The 22,391-nt window shown below is 46.0% G+C and overlaps 1 protein-coding gene across 1 annotated transcript; it reads right to left on the reverse strand.

Moving 5' to 3' along the window:
- Window positions 1–1,898: 1,898 nt before the first annotated feature.
- On the reverse strand, window positions 1,899–20,933 carry SLC22A7 (solute carrier family 22 member 7). The gene is made up of 10 exons (XM_010123992.2): window positions 20,556–20,933; window positions 18,306–18,409; window positions 13,590–13,744; window positions 11,995–12,163; window positions 8,833–8,950; window positions 4,682–4,791; window positions 4,380–4,594; window positions 3,776–3,884; window positions 2,149–2,355; window positions 1,899–1,962 (listed from the first exon to the last, which is right to left on the reverse strand). The coding sequence occupies exons 1-10, from the start codon at window positions 20,931–20,933 to the stop codon at window positions 1,899–1,901; spliced, it is 1,629 nt and encodes a 542-aa protein (XP_010122294.2).
- Window positions 20,934–22,391: the final 1,458 nt, after the last annotated feature.

Genomic DNA, 22,391 nt, shown 5'->3' on the forward strand with positions numbered 1-22,391 from the left:
GGGCAGAGTGGGAATGGGAGCTGTCAGCCCTCAACCCCATTATTTTGGGACCCCATCTGTTGTCCTTTTGATAAGACTAAAGAGATGGGGAAGAAATTGAGATATTAAATGTCACCTTTCTCCTGCTCTGCAGCACAATATTAACTTTTTTTTTATCAAAAGTTTTCCTGGACTGGCACTTGCCAGGTTGTGACTGGCTCTGAAAGTGAATTTCAGAGCTTGCCATGCCCCCTGTGATGGCTCAGAGGAAAGTGCTGCAGTGTTTGCCTGCTCGGGCTGCTAGCAGCATGGCCAAAATAAGGTGAGGCTGTACTGCTCTCCGGACAGAAACCGATGACAGCATTACAAATATAATTTATTATACTCACAGGTATATAGAGAACATGTGAAAACTCCTGCAATTGCTAAACATGACCTGGTGAGAGGTAACAGGCTTGTCCAAACCTGGAAATTTTTACTAATCTCTACTCTGTGGCACAGTTTGCCTGCTGCCTCATGGTACAAGCACCTTGGGGTATCTCCACCGCGTATTTGCTGTAGGTAGGGAAATGCCCTGAAAAGGTGCCCAAAAAGTGCTCGGCACGTGGCACTTCTGAAGGGAGATCATGCTCTATTAGTAGAGTTACCGCGTTGCAGCTAGCTGATACGTTGGCTCTGGTCTGCCAGTGATGAATCCAAGGCTGTGCACAGGGAGGTGCTCTTTTCCCAGGGATTTTGGCAGGTTGTTTTACCCGATCTTTAAAACGGAAATAATACGCAAAATTATCTCGGCCTTAGGGTGGTTCTGAGGAGTTGGCATTCATTTTGTTGCCTTAAAGTAAAAAGGGGATGTATAAAATTTTGCCAGGCAGCTTATTTCTACTAGGAGGCGCTCGTCGACCTGGGATTGGACGGGCCTCCCCACCCACCTCCAGAGGCATCCTCAGTTTGTGTTATCCTCGTACCCATATCTCTCTCTTACCTCCTCATAAGCTAAGCCTGTGCGTGGCTTAGCTTAAAATCCTCATGGCCCAGGGAATCACTCGGATGCTGAGGCCGTTCCCACTTCCCAATTTAGGAAAGTGCTGTTTGTCAGGGTTCCAAATTTACAGGTAATAAATGGTGGCTCATCTCTGCTGTTTGCAGAAGTTAAGTGCAAGAGGCAAAGGCATCCCGTAAATTTAAGATTAATCTGTTAGACCAGTAAGCAGAATGAAGCCCAATAATGAATTATTCAATATTCTGTGCAAAAGTTCCTGTAGCGAGGTAGCTTTTTTTTTTTTTTTTTTTTTTTAGCTTAAAGGACACTGATTGCATACACACTAGATTTAAATAATCTGCAAAGTTTTTTTTCTTCTTTTTGTATGTGGGACAAATGCTTGCGGTTGTCCCATTCTCAGTGAGATTCCCGCCAGTGCTTTTTGCTGGCTTTGAGCCTCAGCGTGAAAAATGTCCAGACCATTTCCAAATTCAAGAAATATTGGTAGCTACAGTTGTGGTTTATCCACCATCCGGTTAGATTTATTTGAGATTATTTGGTTTTGTACAATTCACACTCAGCAGTTTTTACTGCTGCATTGTGTTTTTTGTGCTGTGTAAACCAATGGATTGTAGTTTCCGGAAGGCTGTGCCGTGATCTGAAGGGTGCTGCTAGTCCAGCAAGGCCAAAGACTGGAAGAGCTTAGCACAGGGTGCCTTTATTTCCACGCCCTGTTAGACCTCTGTGTTCTTGCTCCTGGCCACACTACAGAGCGGGTCAGCTCCCTGCAGCTGGTTTGTGATCCGCCTCCTTCCTCCAGTGTCCTCAGCCCCACTTCCCTGCAGAGAGAGACTTGGTGGACAGTTAAGGTTCTTTTATTGACAGGTCAGAGCACAGCTCAGTTTTGCCGTCCTACACGGTGGCTGTCCCACGGAGTCCCTCACTTCAGCAGAGACTGCAGCGGCATGCCCTCGACAGCACTGATCTGTGGTGGCCCTTTCACTCTGGAAGAAAAGAAAGCACGTTTGGCCTAATGGACAGAAGAACTGGAAGCCTGACAGCCCCGATCCCCACCCGGCTGTCCCTTCATCTGCTGCCACCCACAGATGGGGAATTACAGGCAGCAGAGAGGAGCGTCCCCCAACTCTCTCAGCAGACTCCGTGTGCAGGGCGGGATGGAGCTGACTCACTGTGGCTTCTCGATGTCCTCGATGCCCTCAGGCAGGCGCACGTTGAGCGTCTCTGGGAGCAGGAAGGCCACCGAGCCACAGCACACTGCTACACCGCAGTACGTCACCTCGGGCAGAGACCTCCACACCTCATCCAGCAGAAACACAAGTGGGGCCAAAGCCCCACCGAGGCGTGCCACGAAGGAGGTGTACCCCATCCCATTCTGCCTGGAAAGGTAGGGCACCGTGGTGGTGCGGGCCACCACAAGAAAGAGATGGGTACTTCTTTCATATCAGACCTTGGGAAAAAGTGCAGACCCTCTGCCCCTTCCCCCTATTTTTCTATAAGCACTGAGGCTTTTTCCCCTCAGGTTTTTCCTCTGCCACATTTTTTCTAGATTGTTTTTTTTTTCTTTCTTTGTATCTTCCTACAATGATATTTCCCAGAGAGCAACTGTAGCTGCTGTGAGAAATAGATTTATATCTATTATGAGAAAGAAGGTGCAGTTCCACACTAAAAATACCTGCTCTGAAGTTGTTTCCACTTTAAATGTCTAAAACCTGGAGTGCACTTTGTACGCATCCCCTACTGAGTCCTCTGATCTGCTGAGAGGAGACCTAAGTCTCTCCTTCTCCCAGGTACTTCTAGGCAGGTGGCATGTACTGGAGATACCTGTGAGCACCTTTGGTCCTGCTGTAGCTGGAAGCCCAGGGGAGCTTGGAGAAGAGGCCAAAAGTAAGACCTAGGAGCTATTCCATTTACTGATTTTCAGGGGATGGGTAGTGTTTCACAGTGACAACAAGGTTCCTAGGACCTACTTGTGCATATGCAAAGTGCTGCAGAAGGAACCAACATTTTTGTCTTTATCTGTCAATGTCTTTGAGCACGTAAAGATACAAACCAATCTGAGAAGAAAAGTAGCAGGTCAGTGTGCCCTGTTTAAATATGCATCATTCCCCACATGGAACAGACCAGTGAAAGTTAAAGGACAAAATGGCAGAGGAGGGTACTCTGGGCAGGGAGGGACAGAGGTGAAGTAAGGCACAAGGCAGCTGTGTTCCATCAGGGTGTCTTCAGACTTTCACAAAGAAGCCTGAGGTGACTGCCTTCACCAGTATCAGCTATATCCCAAACTATGCTGATGCCAAATCTGGTTTTATGCCACCATTACTCAGATACTTCAAATAAGCTCTCTTTTTCCTCCTGAAAGGCTCTTTAATCCCTGCTTTAATATCATCTGATGTCCAGAAGACTGTCAAACGTGATAGTATGGGTCCCTTATAAAACCTGATATTTCAAATGGTTATTTTGGGGGTCTTTTAACAGTTATTGGCAGATTATCACAGGGAACTAAGCCTTTACTAAGCACTGATGCCTTATGGAGTTCAAAAATCTTCCCACACAAACTACTCCTCACCTTTTGATACACCTCCCTATCAACATAACCTAACCCTGGTAAAAAAAAAGAGTAGCGTTCTGCCTCTTTCTTGTGAGTATGTGTCGTTCCTAGAAACTGCTATTTCTAGAGGCAAGGCATCTGTCCTGCATTCTAGCCAACGGCACGTCCTGCTGGGCTGGTGTTGAAGACCTGAGGATGACATCCCACCAAGGCTCTGGTTGTGCACTCCGGCAAGTGGCATCTCTTACCTCAGTACGGTGGGGTAGAGCTCAGAGGTGTACAAGAAGACGGTAGTGAATGCAGCTTCTGAGAAACCTTTGCCCATAATGGCTACTACGGAGCGCAAGGAGGTGAAGGCTAGGAGGAAGGAAAAGACATTTATGGCAATGGTCAAAGAGCAACCTCTAGGAAGAAGCTTCTTGTGGCCTCAGGTGCAAGAAGGAAGAAGGTTCAGTGCTCCTGCAGACAAAACAGGGAGCTTGCTAGCCCTGGAGCTGCTGTCTCCAAAGTCTGTATCAGTAACTTGGGTAACTATTAGGCCAAGTGGAAGCTGAACTGATGAAAGGATAGGTCCTGACATTTCCCATTGGACAATGTCTATAATAAAGATAGACACTTCACCTTGCCATCACTGGACCTTTACCAGCCACTTCACAGTGACTGGACACTATTGCCACCAGATATTGGGGCTAGCCCACATTAGCAACCTTGTCCCACAGATGCCCTTTAGGTGGAGGACACCTCTGTACAGAATTGCCTGTGGACAAGATCAGTGGTTCTTCTTCTCTAGTGCTGCACAGAATGGAAACCTCCCCTTTAGCAAGTACTGCATAGAGCGGAAGAACGTCTCACGCTTGGGAATGATGACGTTGGCTCCTATGCATAGTCCAGTCAGGATGAGTGCCCACGCCTGACTCTGCCGTCGTCCAATTCGATTCACCAGCACGTACATGATCATCTTGGCTGGAATCTCAATGATGCCAAAGACAAACTGGGAGAGATACATGTTGAGTCCAAAGCCAGTTAGGTTCATGCTCATGCCATAATAAGAGAAGGCAACACCAAACCTGCAAGGAATGTGTGGAGACGCGGATTAGGGAAATCAAGCTGGAGAACTGCAGGACAAATGCCCTGGGTGAAGTGACGCTACTTACCACACAGCCCCAGAACACAGAGAGATCTTCCGCAGGACTGGTGTCCTGAACAAGCTGATGTAGGAGTAACTCCTTCCTGGCTTTTTCTCTGTTGCCATCCTTCTGAGGGCCTGGGAGAGATGAAAAGAAGGAGATAGCTCAGCTGCTGCCCTAGGATCCAGACATGAAACCCTAGACAGACCGGGGCCTTTGCCTTTCCCAGCTGCAGCTCCACCTTGGCTTTTCCATGCTTTCCCACTGCAGAACAATTCTCTGGGCATATATTGTCAGAGGCACGTCTTCCTACAACTTTATAGGTAGCCTACCATTTTAGACCTCTTTTTCTTCCCATGTCCCCTTCTTCCTGCTTATCTACATACCCCTTGTGGCAGAAAGGGTTGCGGAAAAACGGCAGATCATGGTGTTAGTGAGGTCAGTGTTGGCTGATTCCCCATGTGGCTGCCTGCTGTTACGTCAGGTCTCAGACAGGTGCTACCAGTGAGCTGCACGCTTTATTCTCACGAGTGCATTTATATACAGTGTGATTACTTATCCATCTGTTTATATAAATGCAGAATATATGAAAAAGTCAGGCACTGAGAAGTGAGCCCTGCCCATAAGGAAGAAGAGGGTGCTTATTCACAAAATTTTTTAGCAATTGATTGAGGGGTAACTACCAGGAGAAGACGGTAAGTTCTACTCACAGCAGAGGTACGAGAAATTCACACAGCTAGAGGCCTGCAATGCAGCCATACCTAAGCTGTTTGCCTTAGGCTCACTGTGTAGTTAGTGGAGATCTCCAGTGGAAGTGATGGAGTCATTTTATCCTAGAGCAAAGAACCGCATATGGCCAGAAGAAGCATGGGCTAACCTCCATCGACTATTCATTAGATTGTGGACTGTAAAGGAAACTGAAGACAGTGATGATGTGGACACCTCGCACTGGGAGAGATGAATTCCTCTCAGGACAGCCTTGCTTCACCATCATCAGCAAATGCAGGGTAGGACGGTTAAAACTGGTGAGGTTATGAGTCACAGGAAACCTTGATCTCCTCAAGGAGATCTGATTAACTAGTTACATGTATTCTCATATCAGTATCCTTTTCAGAGAAAGCAAAACCTCAGCCAAAGCTTTTGCATAAATACTTAATCCCAGCCACAGACCCACATAGGGAATCTACAACTTGGATGGATGAAGAAGGCCTGCAGCATCTTGGACCAGAGGACCATCTTCTCTAGTGCCTTGTCTCCAACAGCATCCTGCAGTGGAGCCTACAGGAGAGCCAGGCAAGCATGTAGAGATATTCCCCTAGAAATGTCACCACCTCCAGCTGTTCAGGGACTTTCTGAACTGGACAGAGTGTCTGCCTGTTTAGCACCCCAATGATCCTTTCCCACATCATCTAGTGGTTTGCTGAACCCATGTTTTTCTTTTATTTCTATACACCCATCTCTGGATCTGGTAACTTTTATTAATACTGCAGTATGGCAAGTAAGTTATTTTTTAAAACTTTTGGCTTTTTTTTTTAAACCTTTTTCACAGACAGGTAAGTCTTTTAATCCAAATGCATAGGACGAATCATTGCACTGATAACAGACTATTTCTGCAATGCTGGGAATTTCAGTATTACATTCAAGTTGCCTTGATGGCAGTCTGTCCTCCCTTTAAGTTGCATGATTTGATATTAACATAAGACACTGACATGGAAAACATCTTCCTGTGTGCATTGTTAGCCAGATTTCTTGGCATGTGGAAGGACAACTGGGAGAACCAGAACAGCAAGAACCCCAAGAACCTTAAAATGCACGTAATTCAGTGATGGCTGGGGAGGGAGGAGGGTGAGGGAATCTGCAGCCTACAATTGAGATGGTGCTGAACAGTTGTAGGGGCTGGGAGCTTGCAGCAATACCTGATAAAAGAGAAATCGCAGCCCAAATTGCTCTCTGGTTAAAATAATTGTACAAAATGAAAGAAAGCATTAGGAGAGGGAAGAGGATAGCTATAAGTAACAGCATGTCTCACTAGGGAAGAGCTAAGATTTTATTTCTAATTGCATACTATTCTTTGCAGTTTTTTGGATGAGTGACAAAGATTTTCATACTGAAAAAAGAACTTCACACTAGGAAATTCCTTAATCAGTTCTATAAGACAATGCTATTAGACTGGAGAGTTCGTCAGTAACGTGCTGTGCAGTTATCCAAAGATTATATGTCTTTCAGTCTTCTGAACTAAGAAAAATCAGTTGTTACCTCAGTAAGCCATCAAAACACACTGATGCACGGCGAAGTCAATTAAGCAAACTAGAATCAGGCAGTCCTGCATTGCCTGCATGTTTGGATATGGACAAGAAAAATGTCCATATCCATGAATATCATGAATCCAGCAAGGTGTCACAACTGCAAGCCTTTCTTGATCGTGGTCCAGGGGTCACAGTATGGTGTGACTGGGTGCAAGGCTGTGATAGTGGGGAAGTCCCAGCTGCATTTCCTAACCATAAGAACCATATGAGGGTGCAAGCCCATGCCCTTCCTGGGGAAACACTGCACTCTGAAATACAGAGTTGTCAGCCAAAGCTGAATGAAAGAGGTTATAACCTGTTATTTTTATGTATTTAATCAGAGCTACTGGCTTGATTAGAGGCAAGGAAGAGTCACACTCAACTCCTGTCTGCCACAGCCAGTAAATTCATAGTTTCTCACACAAACAAACAACATATTTCTTTTGTAAATCAAAAGGGCTAATCAATTCTTCAACAGATATTAAGAAACTGCTTTTAAAAAATGGGATGCTGGCCAGGATAAGGTGTGGATGCAGGAGCACTGGGTGCGCATAGAGATGCAGCTGGACCATTACAGCAAAGCACAAAGCTCCTCTGCTGGTGCCAGAGGTTTCCCATCTTCCTCTTTTGATAAGAGGAAAAACAATGGCCATTAAAGGAATGAACCACAAACTTCCGTACCCACTGAATCTCACAGCTGAGCTTTGTTGCTCTTGAGAAGTCAAGGCAAATCATGTGAACCAAATTAGTTGGAGGTGACAGATGTGCTGCCATCCAAGCCTGGCTGTGAAGGGTGGTTGTGAGCACTGACTATGCTTTGGGATCTCTCAAAAGGGAGAGAATAGTTTCTGCCCGGCCCTTGAATCCTCCCTAGAGCTGGGACATCACTTGAGCTTATCACCATCTCTTGGAGCCACCAGCATGTCCTTAAGTAAGCATCACAGACCAGGGTCTCAACATTTGTGAGTCTGAATGCAAAAATACATTTTAAAGACAGAACTTAGCACAAGATTAAGATCTCCAGATCAGCCTCATATCTTGAGCTTTGGAGTTGAAAACATGGCTATTTTTTTAGGATTCTCTTTCCCCTTTATTTGTTCAATCATCTAGCTGAGCATCTTTGCTCCATCCTTTACACATCTGGGATCAAGCAAAAATGGATTCAAACCAGTGGGTACGTGCCTGCTTTGCCCAACACCTTACTCTTGCCCCTTTAAAACTACTGGCAGAGCCAGACTGATTTGAGAGCAGAGCTTTAGCCAGGGGAAAAAATTGATTGTGCCGAATGTTCTTTACACCTACATTCACCATTATGGCTGACAATCTTCCAGTCTCACATGTACACTAAATGCAGCCTGAGGTGGACTAGGCTCATTTTTGGATAACACCACATGCCGTATCTCTAGTGCAATATGAGAGGAAACATGCTAACTACATGCTATTCATGTGTGCTGCTTTCTGCTAGCACTGTACCAACACTTGGCAAACGCTACGGCAGCCAAGAAGGCAAACACTAAGCTGCACAAATTGCTCATGCACCTGCACGCTCTCCTTTCTCTTGTGGGAGTGATGCCTCTGCCTAATTTTTTTCAGGCTGTGCTTCTCTCTCGCTGTGTATTTAGTCCCGTGGCCAGTGCATTGAGGCTTCTTATCATGGCAATAATGAATGGAAAGACACTCCACCTAATGAAGGGGATTTATGGCCTTATGGGAGCTGAGCTGCTGCTTTGTCTTTAGGATTGGATGTAGCTGCTTTCTAGAGTAAAATGGAGACCACAGCGCCCCACGGATCACACTGCAGGATGAGCATTGCTTCAAGTATCAAATAGAAGAAAGACAGAGGGAGAGAAAATGGTAGAGGAAGAACAGGTGTCCACATCTTCAGTTTCTCACCTCTGGTGAGACAGCGAAGTCTTTCCTTCCGTTCATTCTTGCACATCTAAGCAGATGCCTGTGGGCTTGTTTCACTTTGCCGTTGGCTATGAGCCACCGGGCAGACTCTGGGACCCACCTGGTGCGAGGAGACAAGACAGTGTTCCTGTTGGGGCTCCATGTTTTCCATCCCACATACATGGCCCTGGCCAAAGAGAAAGGATCTTCTCTATGAGACTTCAACCTCAGCTGAAAATAGCAACTGTGGTGCATGAGAATAAGAGTAATGGGCTTCCCTTGGTACACATACATGCTATTCTACCCTTAAAGGAGTGCGGTCTGCTAACTGAAGTATGTCTAGACACATTTTTTATCATGTGATCTTTGATCAAAGCTTGAATTTTCTGAGCTGGTTGAAGTTTCAAACACTTATCATTTAAAATTGTCCCCAGAGAGTTTATGTTTTTTCATCCTTTTTGAGACTCTTTAAACTTTGAAATTGTAGGATATAAAACATTACTATGTAGAAAGGCTTTAGGGGGCTCCATACTTACTTTGTTAATTGCTAAAATTATTTTTTTTTCACAATAAGTAAAAGCCTTCTGCACAAGACTGTCAACTAGGGTTTAAATCATTGTGGTTGTGACCCCCAGTGAAGTATCTGTGCTAGTCATGGAGCAGCAAGGGATGTTGTACTGCTGTAGAGCTCATTAGCAGCTCTGAGAGGTTTGCTTAGCAGACCTGTGTAGGGTGGGAGTCCTGTGACTCTTATTTTGCTGTCTGTTCCAGTGAAAGATCCAGCACTTGTCATAAACTAGCATCTGCAACTCTCTTTTTCTCTGATCTTGCACCTGTTTGCAACTAATGACTACATGGCCCTGTTTGGCCTGGAGCTTCCCAGACCACAGTGCATCCCATCTGGCCTAGAGGGTATTTTTTGGGTCTGCATAGTGGTCAGGGTCCAGAAGACACTGGAAATACCCCACAGTGGCTACATTCTGCTAGAGCAGCCAACACCTCCCTCCTGCTACCCAAATATCTCTCCTGAGAGAAGCAGAAAACAGAATCTGCTGTTCTCATGGAGACTTTCAGCTGAGCATCCTGTGCAGTTAGTGGGAAGACTTCAACCTTGAAGAAGTATGTGGGTATGAGGTCTACCAAGGTCACGCAGTTGTCGAAAATCTCTCACTGGAGTCTCACTGGAGTGCTCTGAGAGCCTGTAAGCTGTTGGTGATTAGTTTGCCTTAAATCAGGTCACAAAAAAAACTACTGAACCACTGCTGTCACTATTCAAGCAGTAGCTGAAAAGGATGTGTAGAGCAAAAACATTTGCAGAACTGGTCTTCTGGAAAGTTTTCAAGTCTTTCCCATAAGCTTATAACCCAGTGCACCTTGGGAAATATAAAGAGTGAAACATGGCATTTTGCACTCATTGCCACCATCTCCAGAGTATAATATTATGTCTTTTGGTTGTCTAGCGTCTCAACTGAGTTCTGACATTGTGTCAACTATATCTACAGAGTGTGCTAAATTGGATTTTGATTCCTTACTTGAGGGACTTTTAAATATCCAGCAGTCACTGACCTCTTGGGTCCTTGAATTTCGATCAGACTACAGTATAATTTGTTGGAGAACTGGTCTGCATAAAATGCATTAACATAAGAGAAAAAAAAAAATCAGCTATCTGGGAAAGGGTGGGTCCAAAAGTATCTGTGGATTTCAGCACTTCCCAGGACTCAATATATTACGCCTGGTTGTCCTAGAGAAAGAGCTCAGACTGAAAAAGTCAGCAGAACACATATTTTGGTTGTTTTGGACTCGATCAGTTAAATACTAGATGTTACTCTTTTCCAGAAAACCCTAATCACTAGCAAAACAATACATCTTTTTTTTTTGAGCCATTGGTTAACAACAGCATCAGTTTATATCCCATTTTTCGTAAGTATTATTTGAGATTTTTCTGCTAGATCTATGCAGCTATTTACTCTACTGCTTCATGCTGATGGACAGACATGGTAAGCAAGCAACTCGTGGTCTCTAGAAGCCTCTTTGATGGGAGTTGAAAGGCACTTTAGTATTTGGATATCACTTTTTCTGCTCAGTGATTATGCATATAATTTTAGGGCTCATATGTTGAACGTTCAGAGCTTATTCTGCATAGTTTCCAGCTACTCCTCCCCATCACCCTGAGAGTCACGTCTGTGATTTCTGCAGCATCGTCCAGTACCACACCAGTGTCCAAGAGGAACTAAACAACTACCCTAGGGTGGAGGAGACCCACTCCTCCATTTCTGAATGTTGTCAGTGGGGCAGTTGTGGGAATACCTGCTTGCTTATTTCGACATGGGATTTGTGTCCAGCCAGGAAACTGAGCTGCTCATTCAAATAACTCTTTTGAATCATCGAATAAGTTGATCCAATACACTTCACATTACAGTCACAGTATCAGTGAATCAACCCCGTATTCTAATCTGTGTTACTACATGAAAAAAAAAAGAAGGAAAATGAATTTATTTGATTAAATGAATCATCTCCCATTTTAAGGCTTAAGAGATGTCAGGTATTTCTTAAATAAGGCTACAGGAGAAAAATAGCCCACGGAAAGTGGATGTATTTGACCCTTCAGGATGGTTACACAGCTGAGAAAGGCCATGGGAAATGCAGAGATAAATGCACCTGAGCTGCCCTGCAGATGTCATTGGCTCATATGGAAAAATTGGTACCAGAGGTATCTTCCCTAATGAGCTGGGGCCAGATGATGAATAAATTATTTATCTTGAGTCTACCAGGGAATAAAGCCAGAGATCTGACCTGGCCCTGCCTCCCTTTTTTGGGGTCTCTTTGATTGCTCTACGCCACGTCTGACAGTGCTTGCATCACCAAATCCTTTCTGCAACTGCCTTGCCTCAGCCACAGCCCTGCCTCCTCCTTGTCCCCAAAGCCTCGGCTCCCGGCCCTGTCGGAAGTGAGGAGAGATGAAACCCAGGCCACTCCAGTTTTCAAGAGCTGCCGCGCCTCGACAATCTGAGTGCAGGGCACAGACAAGTCCTGCTCCTCTTTGGGTTGCTGGAGCCAATCCTAGGATCAGCGTGGTGACATTTGCCACACTCACAGAGCAGAGGAGGCAAATCCCAGCCCGCTCCCATCCCCACCAGCCGTCTGGCTGCAAGTTGCGGCACTCACCACAGGCAGACAATGCTCAGAAGACAAGGTCCTGTTACGGCTACTAACAGCCAGTGCCATTCCCGCACCAAGTACGCTACCATGGCCAGCAGCATGTTCCCGATGCTCCAGAAGATGCTCGTCAGGATCCCGGAAAATGTGCGATGCTGTATGTCCACCCACTCCATCCCTGCAAGAGGGAGGCAGCTTTCAGCTGGGGCACGCAGGACTTATCTGGGAAGGGGTCTGCAGGGCTTTTTAAGAAGGGCAAAGTGAGGTGATGTCCCTGGTCTTCTCCTCCAGGGGAGTTCCACTGTTTGGCCAACATCTGGCACATTTAAAATGTTCATCCACAATGCTTAACCTCTTGCAAAGCTGTAAGCAACTAAAATAAAGCCTTAAAAGAAGAAATACTGTACATATAGTAAGAAAAAGTGCTAAAAATACCTTAGGTGGTACTTTTTTTTATCCCATTCAATAGCATTCAAATGGTCTTCTTCATCAGATAGTTTTTTTTTTTTGGCCTAACAATCTTACCTGCACAGTTTCCCATTTCTCTGCCTGTTCATTATTCCAGATGAAACAAATATATTAAGATGAATTGTCGTTCATGTGGAATCTACCCGAAGCAGATACTGATGCACATGTGAAGCCAGAACAGATAGTGGTCTCCTTGTTGGTATGTGTGAACTAAAAGTCAGTTTTTCTCCAAAGATCTCAACATCTTGCTACAAGCTCTAACAATCAGAAATGTCCCTCCCAAGCTCTACTTTGCTTTGCAGGCATCAACCTTTATAACAATAAAAAAAACATAGCAGGCCTTGGGATTTGTCAGGTCTTGTGTGGACTTTTCCAGTATTGAAGCCATTTTGGCTCTATCTGCAAAAACCCTGGAAATTTTTGCTTCCCCTGTAAGTTACTCTTGGGTACAATGGGCCTTGACTAGTACGTCCCAACAGTATCTACCAAATCATCCAGTGCTCTGTTGGCTACCCTGAAGTTTGGAGCTTGGTTTTATTACATAATTACCTAAACTCTTCAGCTTCAGTTTTGCCTAGCTCTGTATGATCTTTTTTTGAGGTTCTTTCCCCCCACTCTTTCTAAAAATACGGATTGGGAACATATGGAACCTGTGAGCAAACTAAAGACTGGGGAGGTAGAAACACCCCGCGAATGACACACCGTCCTCCTCCTGCCGAGGACACGGCAACGCTGGTGAATTATCTTAACTGTGTTTAAAGGGTGAGAGCTCAGTATTGGAGGAAAGGGGCAGACGCTTTGGCCTATGGCTTTTATTGTACTACTGATGATCCTTAACAGGAATTGAGTAGCGTAGATTGCAAGTGTTGATGTTGCAGCAGAAGTACTAGTAAGTGGTTGTTATATTTTTAGTAGACTGTTAAAGCATTAATTACAGTAAGAGCAAATGGTAATTCTTGGATCCTCCCAAGAGGGATGTTCTTTTGGCTGCCTGTAGTGAAATGGCACACATAATGATTTCCAAACTCCAGTTCCTACTAGCTCTGCCCTCTCTGGTAGATAAGTCCCTACCTACCCACTGCCTGTCAGAAGTCCCCCTGTACAACTGAGCACCCACAAACCCCCCACGTACTTACCCAAAGGCAATACAATAAGGGAGACGCCACTCAGGGCCACCCCGGTGAGGGTCCGCGTGATGGCCAGCATGCTGTAGGAGACGGAGGCGGCGCTCAGCATCCCGAATACGACAGCGCACACAAGCGACAGCAGGAGCATGGCTTTCCGTCCGAACCTGCCACGAGCACAGGCTGGGTTACAGCAGCTGGAAACCTGTCCCAGGAGTAGGATTTGAAATGGGACAAACCAGAGACTCGAAAAGGAAAATGAAAATGTTGCCCCCTCTGCAAAGAGTGCAGGATGCAATGCCCTGGAGAGGAAGAAGCAGGTCTGGATATAGCTGGTGCCACAGTGGTGCAATCCCATTCGGAAAGCCAGCCTGCCCTGTAAGCATCGGGCACGAGGCTCCCCGGTGGGAAGAGCAGCACTGATCAAAACAATACATGGGGCTCCCCTGTTCAACGCTGTCATCAAAGCACTGATGTCAGCTTGAAATCCCATGGTGCTGGCACATCCTGCTCCCTCCAGTGGCTGTCCCCATGCCTGGCTCAGCGTGTCCTCCTCCTGTGGCTCACTCAGGGCCAGCCACTGCCACTGCTCTCGAGGAGCGAAAACTGTGACACTCTCACCCCAGTCCTTGGAAGGAAAACAAAGATCCCAAAGGAAAATAAAAGGAATCCAATTGTCAGCCTGCATGTGCAAATAGTCCTGATGTCCTAAGGGATCTATGAGGAATCTGCTAGGAGGTCACTCCCCAAGGGTTTTGGAAGTTGTAGGAGCATCTTACCCCTGGTGCAGAATCCCGTGTGGCGAAATACAAAAAATGAAATACACACAAATGCACATCTATACACACACACAGAGACAAATGTGTGTGTATGTATTTCTGGTGAAAATCCAAAAATGATGATGGAGCATAAGGCATCAATCTTCTGATGAAGATCAACACTGCATGTGACAAAAGCTTAGGTACAAACTGGAGTAGTAGTTTAACCCTGTCAACAGGTAATGTTCAGTCTTTAGGGACTCAAATCTTGCTCTGATTGTGGCATTAGGACTCTCTCAGTGGCCACCTGAGAAGGATGGTGGCAAAAATGATTGCTCCAGGGGAAAAAATCATGTGCTGGGACATATTGCCACAATAACATTCCTGAAAATTATCATAAATTACTTCATGCAGCAGCTAGTTAATTAATCTACTGGAGAAAAGACAACTTGTGGCTTAGAGTCAGACAGTTTCCTGGATCTGCTTTGAAATTTAAACAGAACCAGTTTGCAAAAGTCATCGTAATGCCCCTGGGTCAGAGCTGCGAACATCCAGAAACACACCAGAGCTGGATCTGGTTTCCAATAGGGTAACTGCCTAAGAAAGAAGATACATGTTTTAAAGATTTTTCTTGAAAACACAGTAAGAAAGATATAAAACCATAAGATTCCCTGCAGGGTGCGAGGCAGCTATTTATGGACCCATTACGAGACTCTCTCAGCAAATGCCTGCCACCTGCTAGGGAAACCAGAGGCGAGCTGGCAGGATTGAACTGCACGCTACAGGGCGACTGCTAGCAATCATGCCATTAAAATTGTCTTCAAAGGGAAAGGTAGGAAAGCACAACCTCTGAAAGTTTAAGTGGAGAAAATGTAACAAAAGGAGCAAACTGCACAAGCACAAAAATTAATAAAAAAGCCTTTTTCATAAATATCACAGTCTGGAAGTCTGCCAAAGCATCATGCAGCCAATTCAATACAAGGACAAGGTACAAAAGGAGTGTTTGGAAAAGAGCAGACAAGGGCAGAAACAACATATATATTTTTTTTGCATAGATATATGTTCACAGTGAAGGCTGTTGAAGGGTTTACCAGGGTAAAGTTTGTCAGTAGAGATGTTCTCAAATCCAAGTGCCTATAGGGGCTTAGAATAAAAGGAACCTGAACTGCAGCAAAATTAGACGACCAGATGGTTTTCACCCTGGAGCACTAGAGATGAAATCTCTCCATTACTGTTAGCACAAAGAAGTGGGACCTCTTCTCTGTTAGAGAAAAGGAAAGAGCTAATGGGATATCAGCTCTTAAGGGGTGTTCAGGGAGGTGGGGTGCACGACACCTGAGGTTTAACAGATCTGCCGAATTTACTGCAGATTTACTGGATGCGGTCCCCCCACAGCGATCACCTGGGCTGCAAGCCTTTCCTGCGGGCCCCGTGGCCAGGAGGCTCAGGTGGGCCGTGCACAGCCAGCTGTGCTCCAGGCTGCTCACAGGACCTGCCTTAGCTGCCACTTTAGCAGACTGAAGGGTCCTGGTCTGGCTAATTGGAAGTCAGGCCATAGCTTGGTCTTTTCTGTTAGCTTCTCTGAATTTTCTCCATTTCTTCTGTGTCCATGGGGAAGGAAGGTGAAGGGAAATCAAAACTGCACACAATATTCAGGATGTGGGGCCACCATGCCACCATGCACTTACGTGTTACTGCATAGTAATATTCTCTTTACTTTTATATTCCTTTCCTAATGATTCTTAATTTTCCATTTGCTTCCCTGGCCACTGCTCATTGCTGAATGGATGTTTGCCTGGAGCTGTCTGTTGTAACCCCAAAGTCTTGCTCCTCAGCAGCTTTGGTCAGCTCAGAGGCCTCCATTTTAAATGAGAAGTTAGAATTGTTTCTCTCTTTACTTTAGAGTAATCTACGCTGAAGTTTTGTCTTTTGATGCTCCCATGCAGTCACAGAGCTCTTTAAGCTCCTTCTGCAGTTCTCCGCACTCAGATCCCATCTCTACCAGCCTGGGCACTCAGCATCACCTACCCACTTGTTCCTTTTCCAGATAATTTGTACATGTGCACACAAATCCAAGCACAGGTCCCCACAGGTCTCCCTCCATTGACACAACCAAACACTTACATCTCCCCTCTCCTTCCTGGCTTTTAATCAACTGTTTAGTCATGTGGAGACCTTCCTTCTTATCCTAGGGCAGCTCAGTTTCTTTAGGAGCCTTTGGTAAGGAAACTTCTCGAAATCCATCTTGATGGTACCTGTCCTGTTCACATGCCTGTTAGCACATTCAAAGAAATCCAGTATGTTTTTAAGGCATGGATCTTTTGCAGAAACCCTGTTGATGCTTCACTAATGTGTCAGATCTACCCGTGAGGCCACTGACTCGATCTTTCAGAAGAGTTTCTACTAATTTGCCTGGTACAGATACATGTCAGGCTGCTTGAACCATAGTTCCTGAGATCTTCTTTGGAAACCAGTTTAAAACTGATTTGATACGTGATACCTTCCCAGTCCTCTGCTGGGGAGGTCACACAATGCCCATAGTTTTCCAGCTTTTTCATCCCAAAGCTTCTGTAGGGCTCTAGGATGAGCACTCCCTGCTCCTCGCAGTTTACTGGCATTCACCTGCTGTATTTCTCTCTGCCTTCTTCCGTCAGTTTATTTCAAAGCCCCGGCTCCAACACCTGCCCTGACATGTTTTCCCACTGTGCGCACAAACTCATTTATGTCTCACACTACAGCCTTTTTATTTCCAGATGCTCCTTTTATGCCTTGATCTTTTACTGGCTCTTCTCTCTCACATCTATTTGGAAAACAAATTATTTTTCATTTTGCTCTAGCAGAGACCTTCTCTTCTGCCTTATTTTGTCCTGCTCCTTTTTATGATTCTGAATTTCTTTCTCTCCAGCTGTGCTACAAAACTGTTTTTGATACAAAGCCAAGACACACGGTTTGAAGATCAGCAAGGTGTCTTGGGGCCTTGTGAAAGTGTACTGATATGCAAATATACGGATGTAAAAATTCCCATCTTCAGCGCTAGGTCTCTGGGTGCTTCGTACTGTGAAGCTGCTTCCCTTCTGCTCTGCAGTGATTTTGTAGCCTGCTGTACACTAATGCTTGTTTGCTCCCAGGGGAAGGAAACTGGGAAGCAGTTTCCCATGCAGAAAACTCAGATATTAAATAATGCACAGCATACAGAGAATATCACATCCTCATTGCGTGCCTGCACTATGTATTCTCTGCTACATTTCCTGATTCTGCTGTTTGCAAAAATAATTCATTTCTAAATTGATGCCATTTCTCAGTTATTACTCAGATGTTTTTCAGATTTACATTACCACATTCTAACATTTAACCAGAGAGAGCAGATTTGTTCCTGTTTTCCTCATTGCCTCAGCTTTTCCTCGAGGGATTCTTCCCTGCTTCTAATAAGCTCCTTTACCCTGCTTCATTAGTAATGACAGAGTCAGTTTTTGCTTTCTGGAGACTTTTTTTTTTTTCAGCTACGGCATGCTTTTCTCTGAGCCGCTCACCTGGGTATCCTTAACCAATTTCCATGTAACTTGCAAGGAGTTAACCTCTTTTAGCCTCTTGTTTTGGTTTTGTTTTAGCCACCTTTCCCCTTTTTTAGACAGTTGTCTTTTCTGAAAGCAGTCTCACAGACAGTGGATGTTTTAACTTTTTATTGTACCTGCAGCAATGCTGACCACAGCGTTGTGGTCCTTGCTGTAGTGCATCTTACTCCTCACCAAGGCCAGAGCTGCTTCTCTGGTGGGCTGCTAACTGGCTGATCCATGGAGCATTTAGCCCCTGCGTTGCTTCCCGGTATGACTTTCATCCAATTTTCATGTGGGAGGCTGGCTTCTCCCTTTATGATTGTGTTTTCTCCTTTCTTTGCCCCTCTGATGGCCTTTTGTAGGTCACAGGTTTGTGAAACTGAAGCCCTGGAGGAACAGCCCGAAAGGAGTCAAACCTGTCTGAAAGGTATCCGAATACCACGGCCCCCATCGTTACGCCAATGAAGAAGAAGGTTGCAGTCGCCTGGTTCAGTCCACGCTGCTCGCACACGAGGTCCCACTGAAACACAAGGCCAAAATGACACTTAGTGCCCAGTTGCCTTTTCACACCCCTTCCCTCCAGTGGTCAGCCGTTGTGTCTTGCAATTTATTTCAGCCGAATCTGAGGGAGTAAAATCCTGCACTAAACTGCACATAGGACAGTGCCAGAGTGCTGAAAAATGCAAAACTGCATCTTACTACACTCAGAGGCTTCCCAGTTATCTGTCCCTACTGTGACAGAGTCTCTGTGGACACTCGTTGGGCATCAGAAGGCTTTCCTGGGTACCACTCATCATGGAGACATCTCCATTTTCCTCTCCTGACTCCTGTGACAGCTGCTTTCAACCCACTTGGGTGAGTGCCTCCTCTAGCTCCTTCTGTCGTGCTCCTGGGATCACCCTGGTGAGATGGGCGTTTGCAGGGTGCTGCATTGCAGTGAGCTTAAGACATGCCTCAACCTTTGCTAGGGAATATCCTGTTGATACCCAGTTACTGTTGCCTTGACCAGTTTCCTTTGAAGTTGTTCGTGCGGGGACGAAGGAGAGCAGGGTGGGAGTCAGACCAAATACTTGCTCCTGATGCTAATGGATAGAATAGAATCACAGAATGGTTTGGGTTGGAAGGGACCTTAAAGATCACGTAGTTCCAACTCCCCTGTCGTGGGCAGGAACACCTTCCACTAGACCAGGTCACTCAGAGCCCCATCCAACTCAGCCTTGAAGACTTCCAGGGATGGGGCATCCACAACTTCTCTGGGCAACCTGTTCCAGTGCCTCACCACCCTCACAGTAAAGATTTTCTTCCTTATGTCTAATCTAAATCTACCCTCTTCCAGTTTAAAACTGTTACCCCTCATTCTATCACAACAGGCACTGCTGAAAAGTTTCTTCCCATCTTTCCTGTAGGCCCCTTTTTAGGTACTGGAAGGCCACTATAAGGTCTCCCTGGAGCCTTCTCTTCTCCAGGTTGAACAGCCCCAGCTCTCTCAGCCGTACTGATTTTTACGGAGAAGTTGGTCTAGATATTCACCCTAATTAAGTTAATGAGCATCATTTTACTTTCTTGGAGGTGCAAATGTCGCTAATCATTACAGAATGCTGTGCCCAAGCTGCAGAGTTAATCTTCTATATGTGCAAACTTGGCAAAACTTAATTTAATCATCAACCCAGCCTTTCTGACAAGGCCAGCCAGACCTTGAGCAACCTTTCTTGCTGCAAGAGCAAAAGACCTCAGAGAAAGCCCCAGCCCCTTGAACATGTCCTGAGGCCACTGCACCATGGGTGCAGCATCACGAGGCTCCATGCTCAGCACCTCCCCTGCCTGTTCCCCCAAGGGTGCTTTGCACTTTTCTCCCTGAAACAGCACATCTGACCCTTACCTCCGTGCCTGCCAAAACCAGGAGTGGTTGGGTGGTGGGGAGGAGGCACCAGCTCTAGGTTAAGATTTGGGCCTGCTCTCACTGAGACAGTCAGTTGCTACCATTTCAGACCCTACCATACCCCTTTTGTCTGACAAAATTGTCCCCTTCCCTAAGACCTCCCGTGCTTTCGGCCACTTTTCAAGGAAGGTAAAGCATTAACACCCACTCGTAGCCTTAGCAAAGCATTTCAGAAGGCAGGTGGTTAATGTTTGATGGGCAGGGACCTCGGGCAGGCTGGCCAGCATGCTTCATCTCAGCGGGAGGCCCTTGGAGAGCACAACTGGCTTGAGAGCAACAGATTAGTGAGGAGGGATGGCCAAGGGAATAGAAGTTAAAAAGTGTTTGGAAAATCAAGCAAGCAAGACAGAGGCTTGTATGAAATCTTGACAGAGTGCATTTCTGTGCAAATGCCATGTGGCCCAAGCACAGAAAATCCTATATGTGTGTCTTCCACCTCCAATCTCTCAATCACCTGGAGAAATTAAGATGCTTATAACAAGAAATGTTGGCTTCTAACGATCAATCTAAGCAAGATGCTCTTAATAATAATAATAAATGTTGGCTTCTAACTCTGAGCTTCAGAGAGCTTCCCCAGCCCAGGAAATCTTCTCTCAACAAGTCATTTCCCCTGGTAAAAATGCAAATATTCCCCTCTGACTTTGTGCACCCAGCGAGCACTTCTTCATCTGCTGCTCAAAACACTGAGCTAATTTAATTTCTGTCTAGATCACAGGCCACGTGTTACCTGGGTGGAGATGGTGGAGGTGAACTGCGAGTGGTCATAGACCCATCCGTGCTGGCAGTGCTGGATGATGGAGTCGTTTTCTGGTTGCAGAGAGGAATTGAGTAGCAGGTGAAACTGAGGCCGTGAGAACATTTCACAGGACCGGAAAGTGCCGTCGGGCTCCTGGGGGATGCTGATCAGCAGAACTTCCTCCGTGGTGAGATTTACAAATTCCTCTTGGTGTGGAATTGCGCAGTGATGAGAGGGGGTAGCAGCAAGAAAATTGTGCAGCAGGAAATGCATGGGAAGGTTGATTCTTGGGAGGCAGAGGATAAACAAAATCAAAATCTGGAATCTGCCAAAGCCACCAATTTCCAGCAAGAGATCCTCAAATTTCATGTTTTTCTGTGGAGTTTGCTCATTCAGAGCTGCTATGTACCAAGGAGCAGCAACATGAGCTTGAAAAGCGGTCTCTGTCCTTGGAGCTCAACTTCCCATGGCTTTTCATACATCCACTTCATTGGACTTTGAGACCTCGCCAAAAGGTTGTCAAAAGTAACAGTGAAACTCTTCATTTGGAGTAGAGCCAAAGAAATTACCCTGTGTGCACACAACAGACCCATTTCAAGTGGACCCAGCACAAGGCACCTTCTCTTTTTAGAGTCCTTTTCTCTTGTTGTGGCATTTGAGAGGGAGATCCACATCAGGAAAGGAGGCTGTGGGAAGGGTGCTGTGAAAACACTGTCATTTCTAGTCTGGGGGTACCATGCAGCATCTCAGATGCTCCAACAAACTCTGTCTAGTGTGAACTGATCACCAGCTGGCCCAGCTGCATCATAAAGCAGGTCCCCAGGAAAGCATTGGTGACCCACTGTGTAAGGGATGCCCAGAAGCACCAAAGCCTGCTTGCTGTGCATCACCTAAGTGCTTTCTAGTACAGCTTGTGTCGAGTCATGACCTGGGAGCAGGGAGTATGGAGAGGGTGAGAGGGTGAGAGATAAGTCTCTGGATAGATGCAAACAAGGAGGTGAGCACTCTGGGGAGAAAGGGTGGGCTGCAGGTGAGGACCACCTGCTCACCAGTGTCCTCCAAAGGATGGAAAAAGTTAAAATATTTCCCCACAAAGTCCCTTTCTCCACCTGGGAAAGGGCTTTTCCAGGACAGACACAAGGAAGTGATGAGACCTGCAGTGCTGGCACGCAGAGAGGCTGCGCCTACCGCACAAGGGGCTATGACGTACTCCTGCAAGGTCACAGCCACGTGCCGCTGCGCTCTAGGGACCAATGTGACAGCCAATGGAGTGAGTATACTGCTGCCACCACTGCATGGGCATGGAACATCATGGTTGTTCCACTGTCTGCTTCCAGGGAGAGATTTTCTGGAAGAAGTGGGTCTTTGCTGTGAGTTTCGACTCTTCTTATGCTCTTAACTGAGAAAATGAGCTCTTTATTCATCTGAAGCCACTGCAGCAGAAGAATGGAAGGTGCATCTGAGAGGTTGAAAGGTGGCTGGTTGTCAAAGGTGCGTAACACACAGTTGCATATCACATAGCTCCTGGGCAAAAGCTTTGACCCCAGGGTGGCAGGGAGCAGAAAAAATTGCTGAATTTTTGGAAGTGTTGTAGAAACAATGCCTGGAAAATGCAGCAACTGAGAAGATGTGGCAGCAGAGCTGGCACAGCTTGGTTCACACAACCAACAGTTCAAAGAAGAGTCCCTAATCCATGAGCCAGGAATAAAAAAGTCCAGCAGAATTAGCAGCTCCAGGTACCCCAAGCCTGCCAAAATTGTCAGGAGGTGTACAACCTCTTCCATGGCTGGCAGAGACCTGGCTGGAGGATGACTTGCACTTCAAGAC

Source organism: Chlamydotis macqueenii, chromosome 3 (genome assembly GCF_036417535.1).
Source record: "Chlamydotis macqueenii isolate bChlMac1 chromosome 3, bChlMac1.mat, whole genome shotgun sequence".
Classification (NCBI taxonomy): domain Eukaryota; kingdom Metazoa; phylum Chordata; class Aves; order Otidiformes; family Otididae; genus Chlamydotis; species Chlamydotis macqueenii.

Coding starts and splice junctions, on each gene's coding strand:
- SLC22A7 (XM_010123992.2), bottom strand. CDS start 20,933: ATGAAATTTGAGGATCTCTTGCTGGAAATTGGTGGCTTTGGCAGATTC. Junction 2,356..3,775: donor CTCTACCCCACCGTACTGAG/GTAAGAGATGCC, acceptor CTACCTTTCCAG/GCAGAATGGGATGGGGTACA. Junction 1,963..2,148: donor GAGGACATCGAGAAGCCACA/GTGAGTCAGCTC, acceptor CTTTTCTTCCAG/AGTGAAAGGGCCACCACAGA.